This window comes from Montipora capricornis, chromosome 10 (assembly GCF_036669925.1).
Source record: "Montipora capricornis isolate CH-2021 chromosome 10, ASM3666992v2, whole genome shotgun sequence".
Taxonomy (NCBI): domain Eukaryota; kingdom Metazoa; phylum Cnidaria; class Anthozoa; order Scleractinia; family Acroporidae; genus Montipora; species Montipora capricornis.
In genome coordinates this window covers 21,442,571-21,463,656 of record NC_090892.1, presented here as the reverse complement: position 1 = coordinate 21,463,656, position 21,086 = coordinate 21,442,571, and the positions used below count along the sequence as shown (strand labels likewise).

General features: G+C 40.4%; 1 protein-coding gene across 1 annotated transcript in view; it reads right to left on the bottom strand.

Annotated features, from left to right (window-relative positions):
- Positions 1–805: 805 nt before the first annotated feature.
- LOC138018702 (ephrin-B1-like) overlaps positions 806–21,086 on the bottom strand; it is a 52,029-nt gene continuing 31,748 nt past the window's right edge. The window contains exons 2-3 of the mRNA XM_068865387.1: positions 9,145–9,476; positions 806–951 (exon numbers count right to left, since the gene is read on the bottom strand). Coding sequence (XP_068721488.1) covers positions 806–951; positions 9,145–9,476 — 478 coding nt within the window. The remainder of the gene's footprint in view (positions 952–9,144; positions 9,477–21,086) is intronic.

The window sequence follows — 21,086 nt, the reverse complement described above, 5'->3', positions numbered from 1 at the left end:
GAACTTGTTCATTTTGATAGTGACTTGACGTTTCGTATGTGCTCTACATACATTTTCAAAAGTAACCGTTGAAATTTAAAACAGCTATTTATATATAACAAATCGGATGAGGGGACTGGAACCTAGATTAAGCAAATACTTAACAGTAAAATATATAATAATAATAATTATAATAATAATAAAAACAGAAAAGATTAATAAAGCATCAGCTTTTCACTTCCGACGTTGACGTTGAAAGCTGGCTCAAGTTCTTGAATAAAGAAGGTCTCTTTTATTTTACAATGATAGTCAGTTTTGCCCTTCGCTAAAATATCAAAATGATCCCACTTGATGTTATGTCCAGTGGCCTTGACGTGGTCAGCAATGGCTGAAGTATTGTCATTTTTAGCTAGGGCCTTAAAATGTTCGGTTTTTCTATCGTGAAGCCGCCGTTTAGTTTTACCGATGTAAAAATCATTACAATCCCAACAATTTGACGGTAGTAGCGATAAGTGAGGGAGCGGATGAGGTTTATTTTGTATTTTCGTGGAGTGAAGGAATCCCATTTCGTGTAGAGACCACAGTTTCAATTTTTTAGTTTAGGATGTAGTAATGGATGTAGTAATGGCAGTGTTGGTACCACATACCACTACATGTATTACCACCACCTCATCAAAACAAATTTATATTCCCTGCCTATTCCCTACATGTAGATCATTCCTACAGTACAGTACATGTAACATTGTATTATTTGCTCACAATATAACTTTGTGCATGTAGTTATAAAATAAATTATAAATATCTACATGTAGGCTCACAGCAATGGTTAGCTTGGTAAGAGGCAAATCTGTTTATTACCTTTATTTTTTTTGCATATATAGACTGCAATTTTCATGTTCACTTTCATGGATGGATCATCACAGTGGCCACCAAATGTATTGTTGAGACTTGATTCAGTGCCATCAGATGTAGCTAGGAAATGAAGACATGAAAATTTTAAATCCTACAGTCTTTTTGCTTTATGGTTTACAACAAATTAACGTGGGAACACACTAGGGCACTGTGTCCAGTTGTGCCTTAGTATTTAGGCAGGTGTAAAACACAGGTCACATTCCACAGGTCAAGACTAGATTGAAGTTCCTGCTCCACTGATGAACAACTAAGCCAAAAGTTCCCTCAAGACCGAGTGATTAGGGCTAGGCTAGGGAACACTTCTGGTGTTGTTTGTTTACAGTATCTGCATCACAGTGACATCTGACCCATGTTTTAGACCTGCCATGCCTAGTTGCTACAATAACTTCAGATGTAAACCACAGTACCCATTGTCATACACCTGCACTAATTATTTAAATTCATGCATACACCATACACCTGCACTACTTATTTAAATTCATGCAACAAGTCACTATGTCAAGTTCCCTCAAATTGCTGTACAGCTATAGTTCCTTTGAGTGAGCTGTTAGTAGGAAAACTCCCTACATTCAAATAATTGAAATTACTGGAGACCAATCAATGGATACTGTGCCAAGGAAGTCCCTACGGTTATGCCTCACAATGATCCCTGAATTGACAGTATAGTAGTAAAACACAAGGAAAGGTTACGTTTATACAAACGTTGGCCGTGTAGCACTTATATTTTAAACAGAGTTAACTGACTCTATTCAGTTAACTCTGTTTAGTAGTAAAACAGTTGAGGATGATCACCTTCCCAACTTTATACAATACCAATGGAGGTCTGAACAAACCATTCACAACAACTGCCCCAACACTTGAATTCATTCAATCTAAGTTAAATTTCCTTAAACTTATAGCTCTACAAAATCATTTTCATTAAATGAAACAGTTGTGCAAGTCATATTCTCAAGTTACACTTCAAAGGGTCTCACCCAGAATTAATTTTTTCTGGTGTAATCTTTGCATGAGACTACTAGCTGCAGCAATGACAGTCCCCTAAACAAACTGACTCTTCAGACAAACAGTTCTCTCATTCAACAAGACACCTATAAGGGCATATCCATGGGATGCACAAACAGTAAACACAAATTGTCCAGTTACAGTGACCTACTGTAACAGTACAACGCCAGGTAAACTTCGGAAAATGGGGAGAGATTACCAGAAAGATAAATCTATAATTTACCTACAAGTCATTTGTTGTAAAAACAGAAAGAGGTTATTTCATATTGTTAATGCTACTAAATTTGCCAATGGAAACAACGAGGCCCTGTTAGGGGTTATCAGCGATATGGGAAATTGGGGGGGGGGGGGGGGGGAATTAACGAGATGCAGGATATTTAAAAAACCGAACTGGTATTATAGTGATACAAACCACAGAAATTAACAGGGTACAGGATACATGTATTTAGGGATATGGGATACTTAGATTCCTCCCTCCCCTAATGGGACCTCAACAATCAGCACAGTAATACTATCAATATTTACTTTTACTAAAGCTTTTTGAGGAATGTCAAGATGAAAAGGTAAGATTTGTTTGGAATACTGACTGGAGATCGGCCGCCTCATCGTTTTCTTTGGTTTATGTATAAAACGAAATGGAGTGTATGGCTTTGGTTGTTTAACCCTTTTTTACTAATATTCTTTTCACATTTTTGATTCCTGTACTAGGAGAAAACACCTATCACATACCATTAAATTTGATGTAAGGCTAAGTGTCTACTTAACAATAATTATTATTCCACGAGAGTGTGATAAAACTTGTTTTAGCAGAGAAAAACTAAAACTGAACTGGAAGCTCACGCTAGCACTGGAGCACAGCTGTGATCCAATGTTAGCTTCATGCAATTGGTTGCAGTCCGGTTTTACTTTTACTTTTTCTTTCAACAAACAATGAGATAGTAACAAGTGAATAATACTTATTTTTGTTTTAATATTGTCTTTGCTCTTCATTGGGTATTTAGGCATGGAGATGCAGTTAGCAAAATTGCAGCTGTGATTGATCCAGACCAAACTGCAGATGAGTGGGAAAAGATCAAACCACTTGTAGTCAAAGCTGGATATCCCAGGGACAGAATAGTACCACTGTGAACTTAATTCACAAGTATCACAAAGATGAATTTCCAAATTTAATTACACTTGCATCTCTGGATTTAGCAGCTCCTATTCACACAGCAGATTGCGAACGAGGGTTTAGTCTTCAGAATAGCCTCAAGACATCCGTCCGAAACAGACTTGGTTCAGAAAGAGTTGATGACACTTAATGGTTGTCTCTGCTGAAGGAGAAGATCTTGATCAATTCGACTTTAACGCGGCCTTGCAGCATTGGAGGAAGAAAAAGGACAGAAGAATCTTTACTGGCTAACTAAGGAAAGCTTGGAACTTGCGTTAGTTAAAGCTGATTAGAAAGTATGAAATGTAAAAATGGTCAAACAGGCATTTTTTGGTTTCCTTTTATTCATAATTGGACTTTTTCGGCTTTACAATTATTTGACTGTTTCCAGTTACTGCAATAAACAAATCAAAACTGTGAAAAGCATAAAAACTATCATAAGAAAAAAAAATTCGAAAACGTTGAAACTGACTTAAAATGCTAAAAAGTTGTAAAGATATACTGGTAGTGTATAGCATAATAGGGATATTGCCTGTTTTTTGAAGTTTAGTGTTATCATAATAATTTGACCCGTACCATTTTTGAAATGACCCAATTTAAAATGTCACGTGGGACATTTGTCCCACTTTCCATAATTTCTAGATTGAACACTGAGAAGCCAAGGCAGCAGGCAGCCCAACGCATAATATTATCGGGATTAGTAAAATCCAATGACTGGTGTAGCACTGACATAAGATCTGCTGTGACTTAGAACCCTGGTGTTGTTTGATCCCTTGCAAGAGACGTTGGAGTTGAAGACAATATTATATTATTGGTGAGTGGGTCTGGGAAGCCATAGTCAATGTGTCAAGGCCAGACTGCTGACACGTAGACTTTAATGGAAGTATGGTGAAGCGCATCAAAGTTTGTTCGTTAGCGGGTAACAGAGGCTGATTCCAATTAGAGGGCGAGTCCTGGCTACAGAATTCTAAAAACTGGCGTTGTGCTGAGCCATATACTTTATGAGTGGATGGAGCCAAGCCATTAGCTAAGTAAAAATGGCATTTGTCCGTCAAATTAGAGGAAGCTGCGCCAGCAGTGATGGTGGGATTGGGGTTGCCACCGGTGCTGCATGTAGTGCAAGATGATGGAAATGCTGAAAGTCAAAACGGGATAAGGTATTAGCAATGCAATTGTCTCTACCAGCCCTATGGGAGGCAGTAAAGACAAAGGAATGACGAGCTGCATTGAGAGAAAGATCACGAAGAACCATCATGCTTGGATCCTTAGAGGTGCCCGGACATAGCACGCTGACCACAACAGTGGCCCCATAAATGGGATGCAACAACCACAGGAAACAACTCCTTGTACGCAATCGACAAAGGCTTCTGACTAGAGGACCATTCACCAACAAACCACTCATTATCAAAAATGGCACCATATCCCAGTGCACCTACGGCATCTGAAGAGACGTGAAACTCTGGTAAGGGAGCCCACTGTGGGGATAGCAGGAAACTAAAACCATCCCAAGAATGGAAGAATTCACGCCACCAGGAGACATCTAAGCGGAAATCTTGGTTGAGCCTAATTGGATGGTCATCCCATCAAAAGGCTGACAGCAAGTTAATCATACGCCGTAGAAAGGTGCGACCCTGGGGGATTACCTTACAAGCGTGTTGGAGATTGCCGATAAGAGATTCCAACTCTTTCCTTGTGCAATGCTGTTTTAGTGACCAGGATTCCAGAAGAGTGGCAATGCAATCAAACTTGTCCTGTGGAAGGCGAGCCTGTAGCGTCATTGAGTCCAGCTGAATACCAAGTACCATCAAACAAGTGGAGGGTCCCTCAAGTTTATCTGGGTGAAGAGGAATGCGGCCCCACTCCGAAAACAATTGAACACAAGTATTGACATTATTCTGGCAAACTGGAGAGTTAGGAGGGCCCAAGGTATGAAAGTCGTCCACATAATGTAACAAGAAGTTTATGCCATAATTATGGTTGAGAATCCACTCAAGAAGATCTGCAAGGGACGAGAAGATGTATGGAGCCGAGCGTAAGCCAAAAGGAAGGGCTAAATCGATGAAGTACTTCGCCCGCCACTTCATGCCTAACAAGTAATGATCATCAGAATGTACTGGGACATTACGGTAAACGCTGTCCACGTCAAATTTTGCCATAAGAGATCCTCTTCCGAGGGACATGATTCCATTGATAACATCATCAATCTTCATGTACTGCACTGAAAAAGATTCTTTTGGAATTCCATCATTGATACTATGGCCTACTGGGCTAGATAAGTCTAGAATAAGCCGCCATTTCCCAGGCTCATATTTCTTAGGGATGATCCCAATGCGACTGATATGGAGGTTTGGAATAGGGGGTATGGAGAAGGGGCCTGCGACACGGCCTTTCTCGAGTTCTGTGAGAAGATACTGGTCAATATCTGAAGGCTGAAGTGATGCCGAAGGCATGTTCTGTCTTGCAAACTTTAATGATACTGCCCGAGGGTTGAAACTGAGATGAAAACCATTGCTGAGACCCAAAATCACATAATCCACCTGGGTTCGATCAGGCATCCACAACTCACGATGGATTTAAATTTTCAATTAACCTTCTTGCTGAATTTTCGTCTTCTGGGCACAAAATTCACGTAACTGGCAAGAAGCATACAGTGTTTAAGTGCGCCCATGATCCCATGAAGCTGCTGAAACAATATGGCGCCTAGTAAACGGGGTGATCGAAGTATCGAAGTACATTTGTGCTATTAAATAACAATGTGAGAAACAGATTTTCTTGTAGTATTTATACATTATTTTAAGGGGGAAAGAAAGGTGAGTCGTGTTCTAGCTACTAGTTCCTAACAATTTCATCATATAAAGATTCAAATACAACAGTTGTCTACAGTTTATCCTGGGTTATCAGACAAAACGTGATTCGCAAGCTGGCGACCAGTGCTGAAAATCTAGTCGCCAGCACTCAATTTTTGGTCGCACTGGTGACCAGTGAGTCGCAATTTCAAGCCCTGCACTCTTACATTACCTTATGCTTACTTTCTTCTGGTTGTACCAAAATTAACTCAGGCCTCGGCTCTATAATGCTGCCGCCTCGTCATCCTCGCGAGGGTGACTCAATGGCAATTATTTTAATCTTGTAATGAGGGCCACTAGTAAATTAGTATTTTGTGCTACCCTCGTTAAATAAAGACGTTACTTACTTTACAATTAATCCTTTTTTTATATACTTGATTTATTTTTACTCGCTCCCAGGGTGCGTGGCCCGAGTTCGAGGCGCACTGGATCCGGTTGTATCATAAGGAATTCTTATCAACCGGGGAATCTACTATCCCTGGGGTATACACATTTGCGATTATGATGAAAAATAAAAAAAACCATACTGGATTATTGACGTAGTCTGCCTCTGGCATCCCTCGTAATAATGCTCCAAGTCCCCAGAGGTAAACTTAAACCAAAGAGGAGAATTTGAGATGAATATGTTCATGTACAATAAAATTATTATTCCTTTTGCAGGGAGCGGTAGAGCTGTAACACTACCATAATTTGGTGTGATTTGATACCCACAGATTAATAATAATTTTTATTAAAAACTGAACCACAGATTTCCTATTTCCAGCATTTCCATTGGCTCACCAGACACAGGCTATCATTTCATACACCTGCTGTACCTAATATGGCCAAGGAACAAGTCAGCAATAAAGCAAGTTGAAAACATTTTTGCAGCTCTGAGAAAAAATGAATGGCCTACAAAAACTGTTTTGGACCCGAATAGACGGAGGCAGGAATCAATGCTTTAGTCGACAATACCACTGCCAGGAACACCATGGAGTTTTTAATAAAAAAATCATTTATTATTATTCTACTTGGGCTTCCTGGATATACATGTAAAGTGATTATAACCAACGGGGCGCATTATAATCACTTCATATCCAGCGCGCCCTCGTATAATAATTATTGTTGTTGAATTATTGTAGATGAAGTCAATATATGCAAATTACTTTTTCTTTGTAGTGTACACATCCTCTCACTAACATTAATCCATAAATGTTTTGAAATAAGTTACATTTAATTCTAGGATGACAAGCAATAACAATAGTAACTAATAAATAGAGGATATTACATGGTGGCGAGAAGATATGAATTTTATGTTCAAGTGGAAAGAACAAATATTGACGCAAAAGTATATAAATATTAATAAATTATGTAGTTTTTAAGGAGAGCAGAAGGAACTTCTAGGAAGTGTCGATCGAGAATAAAACAATTTGCCATCAGCAAAAAACATTTGTTACATTCAATCAGAGTTCAATATTTCTATCGTACTTTAGGTCGTACAAGTAAAATCGCAAAATCGAAAGTGACATCGATTTTAGCGCCCACCTGCGATCAAGTTACCTTGCGTGTTTAATACTGACAACTCAAGAAAGAAAGGATGCACCTGTGACAAAATTACGGCAAGACACCGGGTTTTTGTTAGTTTCCTTTTTTTTTCTTTCAAGTGTTAAAAGAAGTTCGCCAATTTAACACAAAGATCACAATCGTTGATGCTAGTCCACGTGTCAGCTAAAGTTAAGCTCCTCCGAATGAGGTTAGTACTTGGATGGGGACCGCAGCAAGTCCCCGTGGAAGCGATGGCTAATTCGGTTTCATTTTTTATCTTGTTTGGCCGTTGAAATCTATTTTCTTATTTTCTTTCATTGTCAAAACGGCAAACAAACTGGTTCCCAAGAAATATTGGAGTATTCGTTCTATGCAAAATACTTCTAATGAAGTATTCGTTGTATGCAAAATAGTGTTCACAGTAGAACACAAAAGTACATGTACGAGGCAAGATCTAGAAATAACGTAGAATATTATCCTTACCTTTAAAGCTTGCCATTCTCAAAGAAAAAGCATCTGTCCACTTTATCGAATACCGGTAGTTTAATACTGAATCAATCGTATGCATGGCAGGCAAAAAGATTCCACACTAAATCTTTGCGTTCATCAAGATTAACGGAAGTGTATTACGGTGGCCGAGTGGTCTAACGCGTTCGCAGATAATTGTGAAGGTTGGGAAAGAATATGAGTTCTCCTCGGGGTAGAGAAGTTTGGACTTACTGGAGGGAATAAATGTAAATACACCCGATCGGAGATTAATTCAATATCCGTAGGGTACGCACATTTGTGACTACCAACAAAAAAAAGACACCAGACTGGTTTTAAGACGTGGTATGCCTTTGGCATTCCACCTAACAATTATTTTATACTACATGTAAAACGTATCTTCAGCTCAGTGTTGGTAAAAGCTCTACCATGCAGATGGAATAAAATAAACTGTTTGAAAATCCCCACTTCAAATAATTTAGGTAAAGATGTCTACGGCTGATAATGGTTACATTTATATCCTAGATACCCTGTATTTTGGGGTTATCTTGATCGCAGTACACCCATGAACTTGTCAGAACTATACTTCAGCTGCACCATGACAACAGAAAAACAAAAGAAAAGTCTCATTTGCCGACCTCCACCAATTGCATTGCAAACTACTACATGTACATAGTATGTACATAATTTATATATGTACATCAATTCTTTAACATCAATAATTTTTGGTAAAATACATAAATTGAGACAAGTGTCACTGCATAACTGAGGTACTGAGGAATGGAATGAAATAACTATGATAAGTGATAATGATGTCTGTTAAGATACATCCAATGAATCTTTAGAAGCTGTGTGTGGGGTTTATAATAATTAGGAATGTTCACAACAGAATAAGTTTCCTAGCTTCATAAAACTCTTGGTTTCTACATGTGTGACAAGTCGCCAAGTTTTAAAACAACTGAACAAAATAATAAGTCAGAGTATTTGCAATAGAATAGTAAGAGCTCCATTGCAAAAGGATTATCATAAATGGGACTCCAATAATACCCTCATTTCTCTGTTTTGCAACATTAACATGGCCACTGACACAGAGATGAAACAAAACAATGACAGATTGTAAATTGAATAGAACTAATAATCTGAAAGTGGACCCTGGGCAAATCAAAGCCTGAATGCATATCATTCTATGTTGGTACTTTCATATATGTGCACGTACTGTGCAGATACAGCTGTAGATCTACCTACCAATAAAATAGTATGTTCTGCCCCCAACAAATTTCAGACCATCCTCTTCTGCTGTAAACTGAGCAAAAATGACCGAAGTATATGTCAGTTGACCTGGAGATGAGCATGTTAACAGACGTCTTGCTTTTGGATCCATTGTTCTATCACAATTCTCAAACGCTGTTTTATTCTCAAGCAACCAAAGGTTTTCATACATGGCTGATGCCTGAACGGCTGTTGAACGTTTCTGAAGCACAGTTGCCGCATTTGGACAAACAAAATTGATTTTAGAATTCAGCTGGACCTTGAGATACCGAGGACCACGCCTGCAGGATTTTCCATCAGCTTGAAATCTAAACAACGGAAAAACACAGGTCAGAAGTAAAGGAGAGGAGAATTAGCAAGATGAAATACACTGAGTACTAAGAAAGAGAAGAATGGTTTGTTTTGCTGAAAAAACACAATGAAAAAAAAAGAGCTAGAAACAAATATCATGTAGAGTACAAGGACTGTAAAAGGGTTTTAAAATTGAATCAGGGGCTTAAACAATCATCATCATCATCGTCATCATCATCATCATCAATATTGTTTTCAGTATCCCAAGCAAATTACTTCGCTTAATTGGCTGATAAATATGGGTTATTGACCAAGCTTGTTTGGTCAAGATGGCTGGATATTGGCCAAGTGTTTATTCATCTCAGTCCATAAACATGCAAAAAAAAGAAGGAGGCCAATATCCAGCCATCTTGACCGAACAAGCTTGGTCAATAAAGGATTTATTATAGGGGCTAAAACACCAAAAATTGATCTTTGATCTTGCAGAACCAAGCAAGAAATCCCAAGCAGGCAAGATAACACCATCTTGCCCGCTCAGGTAGCCAATCATACATGTAGCACAGGATTTGATTCATCTTGCCCGCTCACCGAGCTAGTCATACAAAATTAATGTAATGCACAATAATGAATTATTATGCAAAAGTCTGAAAGCTACACCTGAGTAATCAGCAAAGAACTTCGCAAATTTATCACGGGGATTTCAAGTTAAACAAAATTTTGTTAGGATGTTATTTATAAATACATGTACCATGTATAGACTGCAGCCCCATTTTGTGCAAAATTATTCAGGGCCACAATCGTACTCGGACGACATTTTCATATATTTGCCTCTAATTCGTCAAAACATATCACGTGCACAAAAATATCGTCGGTTGATCGCAAACAATCTGAAACAGTTTACGATTGTGTTTCCATATCATTGTTTCCTCGCTTTTGCATTGCTACTCGTCGCCAACAAGACGTAACAATAGAACAATTTCTATCTCTTGCGTCTTGTTTGCGATCATCGGCGATTATCGGCGATGAACGTAAAAGGTGTTTCCATTTACGCAAACTGTTTGTGATCAAGCTCTCGGAAGGTGCTTGCGATTGTTTGCGATAAAGTTACGCCCATATGGAAACAGCAGCCGAGAAGTTCAGCATGATTTCAGCTGTGATTTTACTCGTGATTAATCGTTCGCAACGTGGCGTGGGAAACTGTAATCCGCGTTGGTTTCCCCTTAATTTTTTTTTTTCAACTTATCGTTTAATTTTCTAAGGCAGTAAATTCCATAGAATCCGCTCACAGTTTCTGTTGTTATTTTCTATTCTCTCCTTTTACCTTATCCGTAGGAAATAATTTTCAGTTTTGTTTTCGTCCAGAACTCCACTTCATGATAATCTGTACTAGCCCCAATGGCTAGTGCAGCTCAAAATCTACTAGCCAAAACTGAAATTTCACTAGGCTGTGGCTAGTTGGCTACCGTTAGTGTCGAGCCCCGGTGTTTCTCTGTCCTTGTGTGGACCCATTTCCATTAGTAGGGTAACGCTCACATGGTTCATATGGGTAGAAAACTAGCACGTCACATCACCCTCTAATAGCTACAGGTAAGTATGCTATTCAAGCTCCAATATTTTATAGCAAAAGGTGGACCAGGGCCACTCATTGTGAAATTCAGTACTTCAAATAACTTGGAGAGCACAAGTCCAGTATTTGTTGAATGTCACAATATTCACTCACAGCACGAGTGACAATTCTCAGTTCAAAGTGTACTCTCACTATCCCGATTTTTATCAGATTCTCCTGATTTATCATGAAATTCTGAAAACAAGGAAAAAAATTGCTTATCTTAAGCATTTTTTTGTGATCTGAGTGTAAAACATTTTGTATTACACTTTCTTATCCATAATGTCTTGCTCAGTCTCTTCATTGAACACCCCGGGCGTGTTGTGCAGACAATCACGAAAAGGTAAGAATAAAGACCTTCTAGAATACGACAAAAATGATGTCAAAATCTGCAAAATGCAGGAAATGCCACTTGAAGGAACCTAAATTTGCAAATTTCCTGGGGAGCATTAACCCCAGACCCCTTTACAGGCGCTAGAAAATACTCCCTATCTTCCTTCAGAAGGGGATGGAATGTCTGCCATCATAAAGGACAGAGCCTACTATTGTTATTGCTCATGTATACGTTCTGCACATCTTGAGATATTCGGGTTTCCTATAGGTGATGCTTACCAATACAGTGATATTTTAGCGCGGTTTAAAACTATCCAGAGAAAATAGATCTTAGTAAGTACTCTTTGTATCCAAAAAGAAAATTGGGATAATTCAGATAATTCAGCTTCAATTCAAGAGAGAATGCCATACATTTCTTTGCATGTTAAAGCTTCATACCCAATTATGTGGTTACCAAAAATTCTCATTTTGGATTTCAATAACACTTGTTAGTATAAATACAAAGGTGATTATACAAAATCGCGCGCTCTCATTGGGTCGCTATCTTGGATTATTTAACAATTATTCGCCGAAGGCGAAGTGATTATCGGTGAATATTCACCGAGACGAAGTTGAGGTGAATATTCACCGATAATCACTGAGCCTGAGGCGAAGAATTGTTTTAGTATAAATATACAGGTGATTATTTCAAAAAAGAGAGAAAAAAACCATTTCAACGCGAAATCATCTTCACTTACAGTGGCAAAATGACCACTGGCAGCCATTTTGTCCATCGAGGTGATTATCGGCTGATAATCCGAGATAGCGAGTTAATGAGAGCGCGCGATTTTGTATAATCACCTGTGTATTTATACTAATAGCCGATAATCACCTCGACGGACAAAATGGCTGCCAGTAGTCGTTTTGCCACTGTAAGTGAAGATGATTTTGTTAGATATAGAAATCCGCCAGAGGACTGGACACTGTATGCGACGTCATGTGACGTCAGAGAGAGAACCATGTGCTTTTGAAAAAGTTATGAAGCTAAACAGTTAAGTTAAAAACTGTGGAAATACACGTGGAATAATTCAACATTGTGTGGATTTCTTGTGTAACATTTTGGGGGCCTGTCCGGGAGAAATTGTGGAAGAAACTGAATGGTTGTAACTGTTTTGACGGTCGATTGATCACTGTGTACGAGGACGTGAGTGTATCGCCGCCATTACACCTTAATTTTGTGTTTCCATGGACAACGTTTTGTCGAGCAGGATGCAACGGGTTGTAGTTTAAGGGAACATTTGGTGTGGACAGCTGGTCATAAGATAATAGGGTGTGGATTCGAGGCCAGGGAAGATAGGAACGCTGTTTTATTGGATTTTATACATGCGGGTTTATGATCGTGTTGTTTATATGTAAAAGCAAAATGGCGGAGGAGAAACTGATTCTCCTGGCTCGCAAAATTTTGTCGTTGGACTTGAGTAGGTTATGTGAATTTGCTCTTCATGCTAAAGTTGAAAAGTCGGCAGTAGAGGGCCAGAGGAAATTAAGTGTTATTCGGGCCATCAGACGAAAAATTGAGGATTCAGTTGAGGATTTGTCCGACGATGATCAAATTGAGTATGTCGATGGGTTAATCGCACATTTGGGCCCACCGCCACTCGAGGGAATGGAAGATAATTACGGCCAAGAAGAATTAGAAAACATAGGCGACCTAAAGAAACTCAAGGAAGAACTGGGTACATTAGAGTATAAGCAGCAACAAGTCGTGGAAAAATTGGCAAAAATGCAGAAAGAAAAGCTTACTGACTCAGTGAAGGACGAAGGCACGATTAAGTTTCCAGTTAAAGGGGTTGAGCAAAGCATATTCCACAGAGATTTTAAAATACCAGGAGTGGTGGGCGACCCTGGCCAGAAGGATAAGCTGGGTTATCAAGCTCTAATATCCCAAATAGAATCAGGGCTTGCCAAGGGATACTCGGATAAGGAAGTAGTTAGTGCCGTAGTCCGTGCTATACAGCCAGGCCTGCAACTAAGAAGCTATCTAGAAAACATGACTGACCTAACCCTGCCCAGGCTGCGTAAGATTCTTCGCTTCCATTTTCATGAGAAAAATGCCACAGAACTTTACCAGCTTCTAACAAACATTGCCCAGCTGCCCAATGAAGACCCGCAGTCATTTTTGATGAGAGCACTCACGATTAGACAGAAGATAATTAGTGCTTCAAAAGAGTGTGATAGTGAGGTTAAGTATGATGCTTCCTCAGTGCAAAGTTTGTTCCTGCATGCCTTGGAAACTGGTCTCGCTGATGAAACCATCCGTACAAAAATAAGACCTCTCACTCAAAACCCAAAAGTCGCAGACGAAGACCTCATTGGAGCAATGAGCCTAGCCATATCGGCAGAAGCCGAGCGAAGTAATAAGTTCAGTCTTACCAACAGGGGAAAGTCTGCAAAGGTGTTCACCGTTGATAGTGCAGTAGAACCAACCACAAGGAAAGAATTGCAGAAGGATTCACCACTCCTAGCTGCACTGAAGGCTGTACAAGCAGAGCTGGCCACAGTGAAATCGGAAGTTAAGACCCTCCGGGAAGTAGCAGGTAACCAGAAAGCAGACACTATGATACCTAGTCATCATGGTGGGGGTGGAGTGAAAGCTGGAACAAGACAACCTGGTTGCCAAGAGTGTAGAAGGAAGGGGGAAGGCAACCGATGCCCACATTGCTACCTCTGTGGTGGCTTGAACCATATTTCACGCTACTGTCAGACCAGGCTCAGAAGTTATCCGGGAAACGCAGCCAGGCTACCCCCGTGGGACAGGGAGTAGCCTCGCCAGAGAAAGAGAAGTCCCACCAGTGTAGTTGTTGCCTGAAGCCCGATTGCCACACACAGTTACTACAGTGTTCAAGGTGCCAGTCTGTTTGGTATTGTTCGGTGCGTTGCCAGAAGGCTCATTGGCCAAAGCATAAAGTGTTATGCAAAGCAATCAAGGAACTCTCTGAGAGAGAATCGTTTAAAGAAAAGGGGTTAGGAGATGCCCAAGACAGAGGTGTGTATGCTAGTCACATCTCTCCCAGGCAACAGGAACGTATAGTTAAGCTGGTGGGAAGAAAGTGTTTGGTAGACTGCTACCTGGATGACATGGCTACAAAAGTTTTATGGGACACAGGAGCCGAAGTGTCAATTGTTTCAGTAGATTTCCTGAAGCGCCAACTACCAACAGTCAAAATAAGGGATATTGAACACTTACTTGGTACAGATGGGTCCATAAGTTTGCAAGCAGCAAATGGGACGAATATCCCTTACTGTGGATGGATAGAGATTGATGTAAGGTTAACAAATGAAAATGAGACAGAAACTAGGGTTCCGTTCTTGGTGACAATGGAGAACATTGAGCAGCCCATCATTGGTTTTAATGTTATAGAATTAATGGTCAAGAATACTGAAGGCAAAGAAGATGATGCATTACTGGGAAGGATGTTAAGAAGCTTTAAAACGAGTAAAAGTGGTTACATACAAGCGTCGATAAGCCTAATACGTACTACCAATTCTGATGAACTTTGTCTAGTTAAATCTGCAAAGAAGCTACACACTGTCCCTGCAGGGGAGACTGTTCACCTGTTCACTTACCTTGTCGTGCTAATACTGGACCAATCTACCATAAGACCCCTGTCATTTTTGAGCCAGATGAGTTGACAACCTGGCCTGCAGGATTAGCAGTCCACGAATCCCTTACCACTGTGAAGGAGGGTGATGCAACCATCTTATTAGTCGCAGTGACCAACAACACAAACCACGATATCACCCTGCCTGGAAGAGTTGTCCTGGGGCGCCTCCAGCTGGTCCGGTCAGTTACTCCTATTGAAGTCAGGTTTAAGGACCCTGAGACACCGACCCCATGCGAGGGACCGCCCTGTGAAAGAGATACACCGGCTGAACGGATTGAGAGTGACTTGCCATGGTTACCTGAAGTTGATTTGAGTGGACTGACGGTAAACCAAAAGGAGCAGGCAAGACAGTTGTTGGTTGATGAAGCGGATGCATTTGCAACGAACAATGATAATATCGGCTGCATTACCGAATTGGAGATGGATATTAGATTGACTAGTGACCAGCCAGTGCAGAAGAATTACATTTCCATACCCCGTCCACTCTACCCAGAAGTTAAAGGTTACGTTGAAGACTTGCTGAACCGAGCTTTCATCCGTCCAAATCGCCATTCTCAAGTAGTGTTGTCTGTGTTCGCAAGAAAGATGGCGGAATGAGGTTATGTATAGACTACAGAGAATTAAATAAGAAAACAGTGCCAGACCGGCATCCTATTCCTCGGATCCAGGAAGCGTTAGACAGTCTAGGGGGCAAGTCATGGTTTAGTGTTTTAGATCAGGGAAAAGCCTATCATCAGGGGTTCATCGGCGGGAAAAGTCAACCGTTAACTGCGTTTATTATACGAATGGGTGCGAATACCATTCGGACTCATGAATGCGCCCGCAAACTTTCAGAGATTTATGGAGAACTGTCTTGGCGAGCTGCGTAACGAGATGTGTATCCCCTACTTAGATGATGTAATTGTATTCTCAGAAACATTTTCGCAATATTGAACATCTGCGTAAAGTTCTTCGTCGGTTGAGGAGTTATGGTGTGAGGCTTAAGCCTGGAAAGTGTGCATTGTTCAAACGGTAAGTGTCTTTCCTTGGAAGAATTATCTCTCAAGACGGGTACCGGATAGATCCCAAAGCTACAAATGCAGTGATTGCAATGAAGAATTTAAAACCGCGGACCGTTGGAGAAGTAAGAAGACTCATGGGTCTACTTGGGGTGTACCGCCGTCATATCGAAAACTTTGCACAAATAGCAAAACCCGCTTACGATCTCCTCAATCCTGACCTGCTGGGGAAAAAGAATGCTACCTCAACCAGACAGAGCCCAGGGTTGCGTAGTGGACAGTTACCATCTTCGTCACCAGTGAAGTGGGAACCCAGGCACCAGTCTGCGTTGGCTACCCTAATAGGTAAAATAACTTCACCTCCTCTACTGGCATACCCAGATTATAATGCGCCATTCATTGTACACACCGATGCATCACAGGATGGCTTGGGAGCGGTCTTGTATCAGAAGCAGAACGGCTCTACCCGAGTAATTGCATATGCCTCTAGCACTCTCACCCCGCCTGCACGCAACTCCCACATTCCCTCTGCCACAGTGGAATCCTTAGCATTGAAACGGGCAGTGCCAGAACAGTTCAGGGACCACCTCTATTCCGCTCCTGACTTCGTAGTATACACCGCCAACAATCCCTTCACTTACGTCTTAACATCTGCTAAGTTAAATGCTACAGGATTGCGGTGGGTGGGAGAGCTTGCAGACTTTAACTTTGAAATACGGTATCGACCAGGCAGGTTGAATGCTGATGCTGATAGCCTTTCCCGATTGCCCCGTGACTTCCACACCTACATGGACAGTTGTACTGAGAAGTTAACTCCCGAAAGCTTGCATGCATCAATCTCTGCAGTCCAGGCATTGTCAAATGGGGACTCAATTTGGCTGACAGCCCTGACTGATGGAGAAGAGGAACTGCATCTTGTCGACGCCCTGTCATTAGCAGCTTGCAATCGAGTAAGAGTGGTGGATTTAATGAAAGCACAGAAAGAAGACCCTCACATTGGACGCGTCCTTGAATGACTCAAAGCAAACCACAAGCCGACAGTGAAGGAAAAGTACCAAGAATCACCTTTGGTTCGTAAGCTCCTGAACGAGTGGCACAAGTTTCATGTACACAGGAAGAGTTGTTCTCCCACTGAAATTTCGTCGCACCGTTTACTGTGAACTCCATGAAGAAATGGGACACCTTGGTGTTGAGAGAGTGCTAGCTCTGGCCCGAAAGAGATTTTATTGGCCACACATGAGGAGAGATGTAAAGAACTTTATCCATCACGTATGCCGATGCCTAAAACAGAGACGTCCAAATCTACCAACAAGAGAACCATTACAGCCAATTACAACAACGGCTCCTCTTCAAATGGTTTCTATAGACTTTGTGCACCTAGAGCGGAGCTCAGGAGGCTATGCATATATCCTGGTGGTGGTAGATCACTTTACCAAGTATGCGCAAGCGTACCCAACGAGGAATAAGACCGCTATTACTGCTGCAGACAGGATCTTCAATGATTTCATCCCACGCTTTGGGTTTCCTGAGAAAATCCATCATGACATGGGAGGCGAGTTTGAAAACCGTTTGTTCAAGAGGCTTGAGGAACTCTCTGGAGTAATGCACTCGAAGACTACTCCATACCATCCACAGGGCAATGGCTTGGTTGAGAGAATGAACCGTACGTTACTCAGTATGTTGCGAACCCTACCTGAAACTCACAAATCCAGCTGGAGAGATCATGTAAATAAACTCGTTCATGCATACAACTGCACTGTCCATGAGTCAACAGGTTATGCTCCATTTTTTCTTTTATTTGGTCGTAATCCTCGCCTGCCAATTGATGTAATGTTTGATCTCGAGGAGGAAACGGGAGCCAAATCACATGCTGAGTATGTTACCAAGTGGAAGTCTGCCATGCAAGAAGCTTACTCACTCGCGTCAAAATCTGCCATGAAAAGTGCCATGAGAGGGAAAAAGAATTATGACAAACGAGTAAGATCATCAGCGCTGCAAGTAGGAGATCGTGTCCTGGTACGCAACCTCACTCCTCGTGGTGGACCAGGAAAGCTCCGTGCGTTCTGGGAAGACCAAATTCATCTGGTCGTTGCAAGAAAGGGGGAGGGGAGCCCAGTATACGACGTAAGGCCAGAATCAAGTCAGGGAACTATAGCCGTACTCTACATCGAAACCTGTGACTCCCTTGTGACTGGCTGCCAGGGAAACCCTGGGAGGACCTCCCTCCTATAAGGAAGACCAGAACACCAGCACCTTACTATTGTGATGACACTGAACCACTGGTACACGAATGGGACGGAAGTGACAGCGAAGACGATCCTCCAAACATTTCATGCTGTAACCGCCCACTGAGACGTGATAGAAATGACCAAACACAGATACAGGTAGAGTCTACAAGGAAAGACGAACCACAACCAGACTTCACCTATGTTCCTGCTGGTGAGGTGTCAAGTGAAACGGGAAGAGAAGCTAACATTGCTGGTACTTCTGACGAAGCACCGTTGATGGAGGACCCTCAAGTATATGGTGGAGAGATGGTTGAACAAGAGTATACTGGCAACTTAGGCCGGCCTCGGCGTCTGAGACAGGGCCCAAAGCGCCTTACTTATGACACTCCTGGGGAACCAACTTACGTGCAGCAGGTTCGTGCCGGTCCATTCGCAGAAATACAGCAGTGTGGGATACCTACACCGCCAACACCCTACATACCTGAACTGCCAGTGAACCAGTACTGTGTGCTACCACCAGCCTTGAACTATATAGTTCCACCGGTACCACCCATGATGTCCTGGAATGCGAACATGATAGTGCCTCATATGATGCCCCAGCCAGTAGTACCACAGCTGCCACAATGGAGAGTGCCATACCAGTCATTCCAGTGCAGATAAACAGTTTTTCTTTTTTTTGCCTATTACATTGTTGTACTTAAAAAAAAAAAAAAAAAAACACGAGAATTTTCCGAAGTGTATTTAAACATTCGTCATGTGAATGCTGTGAAAACTGTCTTAAGATAGTCGTTGTACTACAGAATCGTGAACGCCAGTATGGAGAGATGAACTAAGAGATTAAGTGGTCTGTAAGGAGCTGGGCCTGATCACCCCACTCCAGGATTTAAGAAGTAAGGAATATTCTGAATCAAAAGCTACTACTCTTGTAAAGAATTATTCTGTATTGCAAGTCAAATGTCATGGATGACATTCTTTTTTAAGTTAGGGGGGAGTGTTAGATATAGAAATCCGCCAGAGGACTGGACACTGTATGCGACGTCATGTGACGTCAGAGAGAGAACCATGTGCTTTTGAAAAAGTTATGAAGCTAAACAATTAAGTTAAAAACTGTGGAAATACACGTGGAATAATTCAACATTGTGTGGATTTCTTGTGTAACAATTTCGCGTTGAAATGTTTCTATTTTTTGAAATAATCACCTGTGTATTTATACTAAAACAATTATTTGCCTCAGGCTCAGCGATTATCGGTGAATATTCACCGAGACGAAGTCAAGGTGAATATTCACCGATAATCACTTCGCCTTTGGCGAATAATTGTTAATTAAGATCTACATTTCCTGCATAATCATAAACCACAGCAAAAATACCTGTGAATTAGTGGGCGCCGTCCTTAAACTCTGCTTTGTTCTTTTGTTTTGGAAGCTACGTACATAACTAGGGCTAATCAGTAATTATGAAAGTCCACCCAACTTCCTTGACAAATTAATTTTCATAGAAACGAATATGAGGTTGTCGGTTAAAAGCAAACAAACCGTTTACAGCCTTTTACCACCAACAACCTCGCGTGTTTCATGAAAGTTTTGATGATTTTCAGTAGTATAGGAGTTGGGGGTACGAGCACATTTTTGCAAAAATGTTCTCATACCAACCCAACTCCATACTACTTTCCATTTAATGGCTACCAATTTTTAATCTCGTATTTTTAGCTACCAATTATTGATCTTATATTTTGGAAATCTATATGTTTTTAACATTGATATCTAATACAATAGTATAATGAGTTGTAGAGAAATACATGATGAATTTGTCAATATGGAAGAAGTAATTTGTCCATTTTGCAATAAACAAATAGGTAAACATACGAAAGAAATTGAGCAATGCTGCAGTCAACCTGATATAGTGAATGATAACAATATGCTAGTTTGTAAAAAATGTGGGACAGTTAATGGCTTTAAACCACTTATAGAATTTATCGAATTTCATCAGAATAAACATAAATTTCGACGTAAATCAGTGTATGTAAGAAAATATCATATAGAAAACATAATAAGTAATATGGCTGTGAAAAATAATTTCCAGATTACAGTCAAACACAAAAACAAAATAATGAAGATTTTTGAAGAAATTGGAAAGGTTATCAGGCATGTCAACGTTGATGATAGAAAGCGTATGATAAATATTAACTTTATTTTGCAAAAGATATTCAAAATGCTTGATCTTCCTCATGAAAAGATTAAGACGACTAAATCAAAAAGGACTATTGAAAAGTATGATCAATATTGGAAAGAAATACTTTTATTGATTTCAGCCAAAATCATAGCCATTATTCGGGAGTGAATTTTTTGTCATATTTTAAATAGAATCGATCAACGATAGGACTCAGATCTGTAACAACATCATCAACATTATTCATAGTTAAATATATTGATTCTTGAAAATCACCAACTCTCAGCATGTCTTTTATTGAATTTAATAGATGCTGATAACTTTGATGAGCGTATGTACAATTTTGTATTTTTAGGTCTAAGTTTTGATGTGACATCCATCCTTGAATCAGAATTGCTACCGTACTAATAGCAACTAGAGATGCTCCCCCTGTGACTATAGAAGAAGCTAAACCCGATGAAGCAAATACCACAGATAAAGAATTTCCTAGTAATTTTAATTTTTTAAAGCGTTTTACAGCCTGCTTATAAGCCCAACATTTACGATGATATACACGATAGTATGATTTGAGTTCATCAATTTGATCCAATGTAAGTTTATTTGAAATATGATTCCAATTAAATATTTTCTTTTTTTGAACTGTCATATAT